The 9,188-nt window shown below is 31.2% G+C and overlaps 1 protein-coding gene across 1 annotated transcript; it reads left to right on the forward strand.

Moving 5' to 3' along the window:
• The first annotated feature begins 510 nt into the window (after positions 1 to 510).
• LOC134233533 (uncharacterized) lies at positions 511 to 5,806 on the forward strand. Its single transcript, XM_062715507.1, has 6 exons — positions 511 to 691; positions 2,229 to 2,465; positions 3,690 to 3,944; positions 4,365 to 4,502; positions 5,414 to 5,563; positions 5,706 to 5,806. Exons 1-6 carry the CDS (start codon positions 613 to 615, stop codon positions 5,804 to 5,806), a joined length of 960 nt encoding a protein of 319 aa, XP_062571491.1. The 5' UTR covers positions 511 to 612.
• The last annotated feature ends 3,382 nt before the right edge of the window (positions 5,807 to 9,188 follow it).

The raw sequence follows: 9,188 nt of genomic DNA on the forward strand, positions 1-9,188 counted from the left end.
CAAAATGTCAAAATTTTGACTTAAAGGTGGTTTTTGCTTGACGGTCATCATATATGATTCATTCAGTTTTTTTTTTAAATTGAAAATTATATATGATTTGCATTGTTTAATTCAAAAATATCATATCATTATTTTTATCATTTTAAATTAGAAGTTTGATCATTTTTTTTTCATGTGTTGGCGGTTGACATGGCTTAAGGTACAAAGACATACAACATATATTCATCTTGCTATTATTCTGAATTTCAAACTTCCATTGATTTTAAATTGTAAGGAGCATAAAGGAAGTTTAAAATTTTAAATGATTATATTCTTCAATCATACCAAGCATTTTGGGCATTAATAATATTTACAGGAAGCTTTTTTAACAACTGTTCTTTGTCTATTTCAAAAACTGTGCTTTTGAACAGAAATTAATTGAAGCTTTGAGGTAAGAGTTAAGGAAATAAATAAACAACAATTTGATGTGACATTTATTATCATTTTGCTCTTCTGTACACACACAAATGCCAAATTATTTGTAGATTTAAAAAGTGAATTCAACACATAATATTTTATCTGCCATGGATTATAAATAGAAAAACACATACTGCCGGAATCAACTAATATAATATGAAACGAAAAAATGGTGGAGCGGAGATGTTCATGTGTGTTGGGGTATTGTTGGCAGGATATTTTATTTCTGCTTATGGTATGCTAAAAAGCTCTCTCTCTCTCTCTCTCTCTCTCTCTCTCTCGATAGATTGAATATCACATTAAATACTTATGAACAACAACAAATTTTAATTCAATAAAAATGTCCATGTTTAATAAACGTGCGGAAAAACGACATGCTTCATAAATCCTTCTCTATCTAAATGATATAGCTGTTTAATGTTTAAGGATCATCGGAAAATACATAATGTTTGCATATATATTATAATAGATTAAGTATATCTATATATTAAAAACATGCAGATATCATGTTTACTTTTGAACGTGTCCGCCATGTTTTCTAACAAACATTGTATATTTAGAACAAGTTAATAATAATCTAAAAATATGTAAATGAATGTCAACTTTATTTATTACGGTGTTCATTCTGCAATTATAATGTAATGTTAATCAATTTATCTTAAAGATTGAAATTAATTCATGATTATTAAGTCTTACGAAAATAAGATCTTCCCAAACTTACAGTATTTAAATTGATTACACGATTAAGAATTTTTCTCAACGTACATTTTCTACCAATCAAAGAAGAAAGAGAGAAGACATTCCGAATAGAATTCTGTATACTTCCAAGAAACACGTAAATAACTCACAAAGGAATAGAAATAATTTTTTGTATTTATCACTTATGAGAAATAATGAAAAATCTGAAGCTAAACATCGCGCGTTAAGAGAATTTTACGTTTTGTTTAGAATTACGCGATCCGATCTTAGAAACTCTTATTTCGAAACTAAATTTCACTGACAGAATTTTAAAATCGAAATATAAGTAGTTGTTATCACAAATAATGGCAGATGAATTCAATTTTCTTAAAAATAGTTTGAAAACCAATATAACGATGGAAAAGTCAATGATTTCTCTGTGCAAAAAGGGCATTCTAGTGTAATATCATATTATGAAAAAGTACATACAGTTATTGAAATTTAAAAAAAAATTACTCTTAGGGTTTGTGAAGGATATCTTTACATTTTAAGTGTAGGTTTTGAATTAAAACATACTTAAACCTTATATACACAGTTTGTCAAACGACGAACTTACTGTGAAAGCACTAATTTTCGTGGGGGTTTAATTTTCATGGTTTTCAAAGTATGATATGACCTACGAACTTATGTCCAGCACGAAATGCAATTTTCCAGATATATTACTACTGAACAAATTCTCATCCAAGGAATCAAGTCCCAATGAACAATATATATACCTCAAACAATGAAACTATATGATTTTAAATACCTTTGAATCTCTATGTATCATTTGATACTCAGTGATTTTAAACGAGAAGAACACGAACACCAAAAGGAAGAGGTGCAATCCCTTGCATAGAAGTTAATCGAGGCAGTATTCGTCGTAGGTTTCTGGGCGAATTACGTCACTTCCGATAGGCGCAATGAAAACTGTACACACAAATAAACTAAAACACACATATATACAACCGCCACATACAGAACCATTAATTTGGAATTGTTGATAATAAGGAACATTGAGTTAAATTGTACATGAGAATTTTAATTTTTAACAGACAACATCGCTCTAGGAAAGAATGCCTCACAGCAGTATCCGTTTTTCCCGTTGAGCAACCTGCCTTGGGGAGCAGATAAGGCTGTGGATGGGAGGTATTCAGACCGAGCACCTGTTGGAGAACACTGTACGATATCTGACAGTAGAAAACATAATGCCACCTGGTGGGTGGATCTAGGAGGAGTGTTTAGGATACATCATATAACTATATACTACAGAACAGATAATTTTGAGTGGGGTACGCTATAAAAATTGATATATTTAAAAGCAAATCATTATAATTGATTGATATGATGATGTTTTTTAATTGCAAGTTATCTAACATAAAAAATATAGCGTCAATTAAAAAGTTGTTCTCTGTTACCATTTCCCCCAAAAAATGTTTCATCCATTGCTGACATTAAACATTATGGCATGTTTAAGGTCAAGATCTAGTAAATGAAAGGTGCCTACAGATTTATCAAACTTGAGAAATAAATTCCTTTATTGATGCTTTACAACTTAATCTTGGTCAAATAAGGTGTTTCGGGGCATAATTTGTAGGTAAACAAGATGAAAAACTGTATTTTAAACTGTCATTTTCAATGAAAAATTAAGAAAACCAGTCATAAATATGGGAGTTTTTTTCGTATTCGGCAGAGGAAATGTATCCAGATTGCCTACAGTCTCGAAGAAAACGGTAATTAGTATGTTCATGGCCTCTTCTTTAAATCAGTATGAAATTTAATATAGGTATCCGGTTTACTTTTCATATGATTTCAAATTGAATGACATGAAAATACCATATTTTCTACATAATTCTGCTAAAGCCGTAAAGTACGGGAAAAAGAAAGTTGAAATTGATTATGACGTCATAATGGATCTAGCACCAAAAAATTAGTCTCAAGTTATTTACTAGATCTTGACCTTAAGGTTATTTCGGTGATTTCAATTTCTTGCAAAAAAATGACTGTAAATGTTGTTAAATAATTCATCTCAGAAATCAGATTTTAAATAAATTATAGTTTATGATCAACCATGTTTTATAGGTTAACAAAGACATAGAGGACCAATTAGACTTTAACCTTGTTAGGTGTTTCATCAACTGTACATTAAAATTCTCAATTAACTGAATAATCAAAGTGCTGTCCAAAAGGAAAACGCAAATGTATTTTGGTTCGATTTAGTAAAACAATGAAGACAAGTTATGTAGGATTGAGGTGTCATTATTCTGTTAAATTCACATCCTACCTAAAAATGAAAAAGTTAAAACAGATTTTTTTTAACTCTACCTCTCTTGTCTCTAAGCAAAGGGGGTGGGGGTAGGAAGGGGGTGCAGGTAAGGGTTCGGAAATAGATTTAGGTATTCGTCTAACCCTTTCATGAATATTTGATGGAATGTAACTTTACCATAAAATTCATTTAAAAAGCAAGTGATAGATTAGGATTTTTTTTTTAATTTTATTTTCTCATTATTCATTAGACTCGACCAATGGTTATACAGAACGATTTCTCGGATTCTCGGTTTACGTTTCGAACACAACCAACAAGGAAGAGGGTAATCTATGTTTTAAGGACACAAATTACACCAAGGAGACAATACCTAGTAATATAACGATAGAATGTGTAATGAATGGACGATACGTCATTTACTACAATGAAAGACTTCCTGGAAATATCTACCCTGAGGGATATTCCCAGTATGCTTTCAACGAGCTTTGTGAACTTGAAGTTTATGGTAAGAGTGTGCGTTATCTCATATTGAGAAAAAAGGATATTTTCACATTTGTCAAATGCTATAGCAATCGTGTTTCTTACAGGCGACATGCATTGTCAATTTCTTTCACATTCTTCGTATAGAAAATCTCTGGAAAAATTCTGCAGTAAATCATTGTCTTCTAAAACTTTTGTGAATATACTTTCATATGTGTTTATTTTAGTTATTCAAAACCAATTTTCGCAGTAGTTGATGAATATTAAGAACTTGCCATATCTTTATATTCCTATTTTTCTTTAAATATAACATGAATGTATAACACTATATCATAAATATTTAGGAGGCGGAATAGGTCGGGGTAGCAAAACATACAAGACTAATATATTTTTCTACATAAAATGACTAATGTTTTATGCTAAATGGATGCAATATATATGCTAGGATGCAATATGTCTGATGTTTATGGAGAGAATTGTACCCTACCTTGTCCACGGAATTGCATTGAGCGTCAATGTGACATTGTGGAGGGGACTTGTCTTGGATGCATTGTCGGATACAAGGGTTCAAAATGTGAAGAAGGTACGTTTTCACATTTTCACATTGTTTGTCGATTGTAATTTTATTTCTGTATATTTATGTACGAGATGAAAAGTTTAATAAGTCTTGAGAATGTTATCAGAAATACACATTTCCCTGTGTAAAGGTTAATAAATCTTGCAGAATGTGATGGATGGTTTTACGGTACTGACTGCAATATTTCTTGCGGATGGTGTTTGAATTTTGAACAATGCCATCATATCAATGGATCGTGTTTAAAAGGTTGTGATATAGGATTTCGAGGAGAGACTTGTACTCACGGTAAAGTATCTATTTCAATGTCAAGAATTGCATAATAAATTCTGATTGACATTATTTGATACGTTTATGATGTTTAGACTTTTATAATTATATAAACTGAACTGTTGAATGATTTTTCCATTATTATAACAAACAACATGCATATGTTGTGACAGGTTGGTGAGGATGCTCACTCTTCTATTGCCTTTGATCCCATGAAATATATGGAGACAATAAACAGTATTCAAGCTCAAAACTTCAATAAACAATACAAAATAGGTACAGAACATTCATGGACCTCCAACCTATTAAGATGGGATCGGGTGCAATAGAGGAGTGAGCATCCTCTGCCATTGTCAACATGGATTTCAGGCTTGAATGTAATTCGATTTCATCATATATATCTGTGTGGAGTAAAATTTGCGTGAAGTTGTTATGTGTTTCTCGTCTTAGAACACCTCCTTATTTATCTTAACGAACGATTCTTATGGCTATGCATGGATTTATAAGTCCTGTGTATGCATATGTTTATACTATTAATGTTCAGTTTGTATAAATACCCCTTAGAGTACTTTTTTCACAATCAAGTTATGTTTTGCTCTTTAAAAGGTTGCCCTTCATCGTATAAATAAGATACCTTTTTTGCTGTCTAGAATGCCCCATTGGACACTTTGGATACAATTGCGAGGAGTCTTGTAACATCAACTGTAGGGTCCGTGGTAGATGTAACAGAGTGACAGGACTATGTCAAGGTGGATGCAAGGATGGGTGGGAAGGGTCAAGATGTGACAAAAGTAAAAATGGTAATATTCTTTGCTTTTATAAATTTTAAATTAGACTTTATTAAATTACCTAACCTTTTGTTTTTCCAGTTTAAATCTAAACGATTTAAAAATATAAATAAATGTATTTTTTACTAGTTATGTAAAATTACACACAACTCAGATATGGATCTTTTCGGACCTAGCTTGTTAGGTCAATGTCTGGTTGACATGTCAGGACCAAAGACTTTTACTGCCTTTTACTATTTAGACCACACAAAGTAGAATGTCCTCCGCATGGCACAGTGGTTAGAGGGTCTGCTCTATAGTTGTGAAGTACGAAAATGATATCAAAGTTGCGGGTTTGAGTCCCACAGTGGGACGTGGAGATAGGTCCCAAAGGGATCAAAACGTATAAACCGAGGTCCAATGTCGCAGTAATTTCTGGCAAGATTATTTTTTCTCTGCTCAATTGCCGAAGGTTCCCAGTATAAGACAAAATTTACAGATCTAAAACTTTTTTTTAATTTTATAAATTTCTTTAATAAAAATTCTGTAATTAAAAGTCAAAACAAACAACAAATATACTGGCGATTTATTTTGAGGAAAATTATTATTTTTACATGGACTACATCATTTTTTTTTATTTCTTATTTTTTTAATAAAATTTAAAATATGTACATTGGGTATGATTGATGAAACAAAAATATCAGCAGTCTTGTTTAAAGTCATCATTTAGTAAGTTCTATGGTCGATACAATAACCTTGTCAGCAAATCCAATTAATTTATCATTGAGTCATATTCTTACTGAATTTTCTCATACTACTAATAAGTTGATTATTTACACAATGAATTGACGCTGAATTTTCCGTTATTTCCCGATCGTGATAAGGAACACACGGCGGGTGTGCAAATGATGCTCTTTCTTCTCCATTGCACCTTATCTCACTGCTGATTTTTCAGAGGTCCAGAATATCCCCAGCTCTTGTTTTGTATTGTTAAATGGACTTTTGATCTTGAATATTGTTTGTTATCTCAATATATATTTCATTAATCGTTTTTCCAACTTTACCTCCCCAAATATAAAATGTGATATCATGAACTTATAGTTTCACTGTATATTCTTAAAAGTTGCAGAAGACATAAATATTTAGAGGAATTTCGTTCAGACAACATACAGCTCGCACAAGGCCCACAAAGAATTTTAGCTATGTGATTTTTTTCAAAGCTTTTTACATAATACGTTGTATATCCAAATATGGAAGTTGGCAAAAGCTGTGGTTTTCTTTTTATCATATTCAACTACTTAACTCATATTACAGCCATTTAATATTTTTTTTAAAAGAAGATTGAATATAAGGGCTAAAAAAAACCAAAAACCATAACTGCTTCTTAAGTAATTCTTAGGCAAAACTAATTTAAAATCTAAATGTGCCTCTGATTAAATAATATTTTCAAAACTATTTAATTTGTTTAAAAATTCATGAAGCTAAACATAGCCACAATATAATTAATTAAATTTGAGATAGAGACAGCACGTTCAAAATATCATGGTCAGCTAAATTGATACGGGGATACATGTTCATGTATGTCATAATTTAGATATATTTCATGAGGTTTACTGCACATTTATGTAATGTTTCTGCTTACAAGGGTTTTTATTGAGAACGTGTTTTGCAATATGATGGTTTTTTAACACAATCTTATCACTTTTTCATGAATCTGCATTCAAGTAAACCGTACGAGGTCTGTTCAAATATTATTGAGACATTGTGTATATTTTGCTTTCAATTGAACGTTTTTCGGTGAAATTTTGCACATATGTTTGACATATACTAAGAAATAAAAAAAAAAACACAAATTGTGTTACAAAAATAAATATATTCACCGCAATGGTAGATAAATGTTTCCATAGTAGGGTTACCCGGATCAGTCACGAAATTGGCTATTGAAAATATGTAGCACCAATGTTTTGACTCTGCGTGGAGCCATAACAAGAACGAAACTGATTCAATTTATGCGTATGATTTTCATGTTTTATTTCAAAATCATAGTGTGCAACTTTGTGAGAATTTTGATAAAAAATACAGAGTTCATCAAAACAATTAAACGCAGTAGAGAAATCTGCTACAGGTAACAACAACAAAATGGATTTTGACGTCGAGGGCGGACCAGCCAGCATACCTAAAATTTTGTGTAGCTCTAAGTAGAACCCTTTTCTACAACGAGAAGAAAATAACGTGCTAGAGCTTGTTATTTCATTAGTATACAATTTTTTGAATTACATGTACAATAAATTCAACCAGACTGAAATCAAAAGCTTTAGACGACCATCAGTTATTACGTACGGTGTTAATATCGTTGATCCGCGTTGCATAAATCAGCACTGTGTGATTCTTAGTCATCTTTTCCCACAAATGAAAATTTTACACAGGGGTAGCAATAAAATGCATTTTTTAAAGAAAGGTTTAAGAAAAGAGAATGTTTGATTTTTGTTATGTTGTGTGTAATAACAAAGAAGGTACAGTATTAAACATTCCCCGTCGTTTTACATGCGAAACCATCTCGTGCTAATGTGACGTTAAATGACGTAGCCGAGGCTGCTCCGGGTCTATAGACATATGCATGTTTATTATTTCACCGAAACGTATCTTATTATCATAGAAATTAGAAATTTTGCAGATGTGTTTTATTCGTTCTATATAAATTGTAGATGAATTTTCATGAAATTACCTCCGTCCTTTCTGGAGTAACTGTAATTCTCTCAGTAATATTGAACAACCCTCGTATATTAACTTGATTATACAGAGATTTTATAAATAATAATCGAATAATTGACGTCAGATACAATTCAAGAGCATTTTGCAAATACTAGTTTGTTTTAATGGAAATTACACTAATGTTTTTTTAATTTTTATCTTTATATAGTATTAATGCATTTACGTCTTACTGTATTGAATTTTTACAATACGATTTTAGATTGATGGATATAGCATGAAAAATCACCATGCAAACGCAACTTATTAAAATTCTTTAACAGTTTGATATTGGGATTTTGTGCAAGGCCAAATTATTGAATCACAAATGCAGGTCCTTTTCTTTCCTATTGTTAATTATTATCCTTGTAGGTACAGATCATAAAATAAGCAACTAAATACCTCAAATAATTATTTTTTTTAATTGGTTAACGGGAACATTAATTACATAACATACAAGCTGTAGAAGGTAAAGGAGATTTAGCAATTATTCCGTATAAATATAATTATTTTTCTTTATTGTTCCAAATATCTGATTGGCTCAAACTGGATCAAATGACAAAGTACAAAACGTGTTACATACTGCATGTTTCTATTTTTAAAATTTATAAACCTAGTGTTTCTAAAATTGGAAACGTTCTTCTGTGAAGCAGCAACAGTGCTGACGTCACAATTGTCTTTATAGACTGGATGTTCCTAAAAACAGATACTGCAGCTGGTTTTCATTTCTGTGACGTCATAATGCAATGTCATAACAATGCCTTGTACGAAAAAGTACTACGTATTATAAAGAAGGATTTTCAGACATTTCTTATTAACTGATAAAAAATAATAAAACAATTATAGCCTTTTGATTCGGTACAATCCCTCGATATATAGACCTTACACAAAGCATATCGACCTCGCACTT

Source organism: Saccostrea cucullata, unplaced genomic scaffold (genome assembly GCF_032062105.1).
Source record: "Saccostrea cucullata isolate Sc308-1 unplaced genomic scaffold, CSIRO_AGI_Scuc_v1 ctg3726, whole genome shotgun sequence".
NCBI classification, from domain to species: domain Eukaryota; kingdom Metazoa; phylum Mollusca; class Bivalvia; order Ostreida; family Ostreidae; genus Saccostrea; species Saccostrea cuccullata.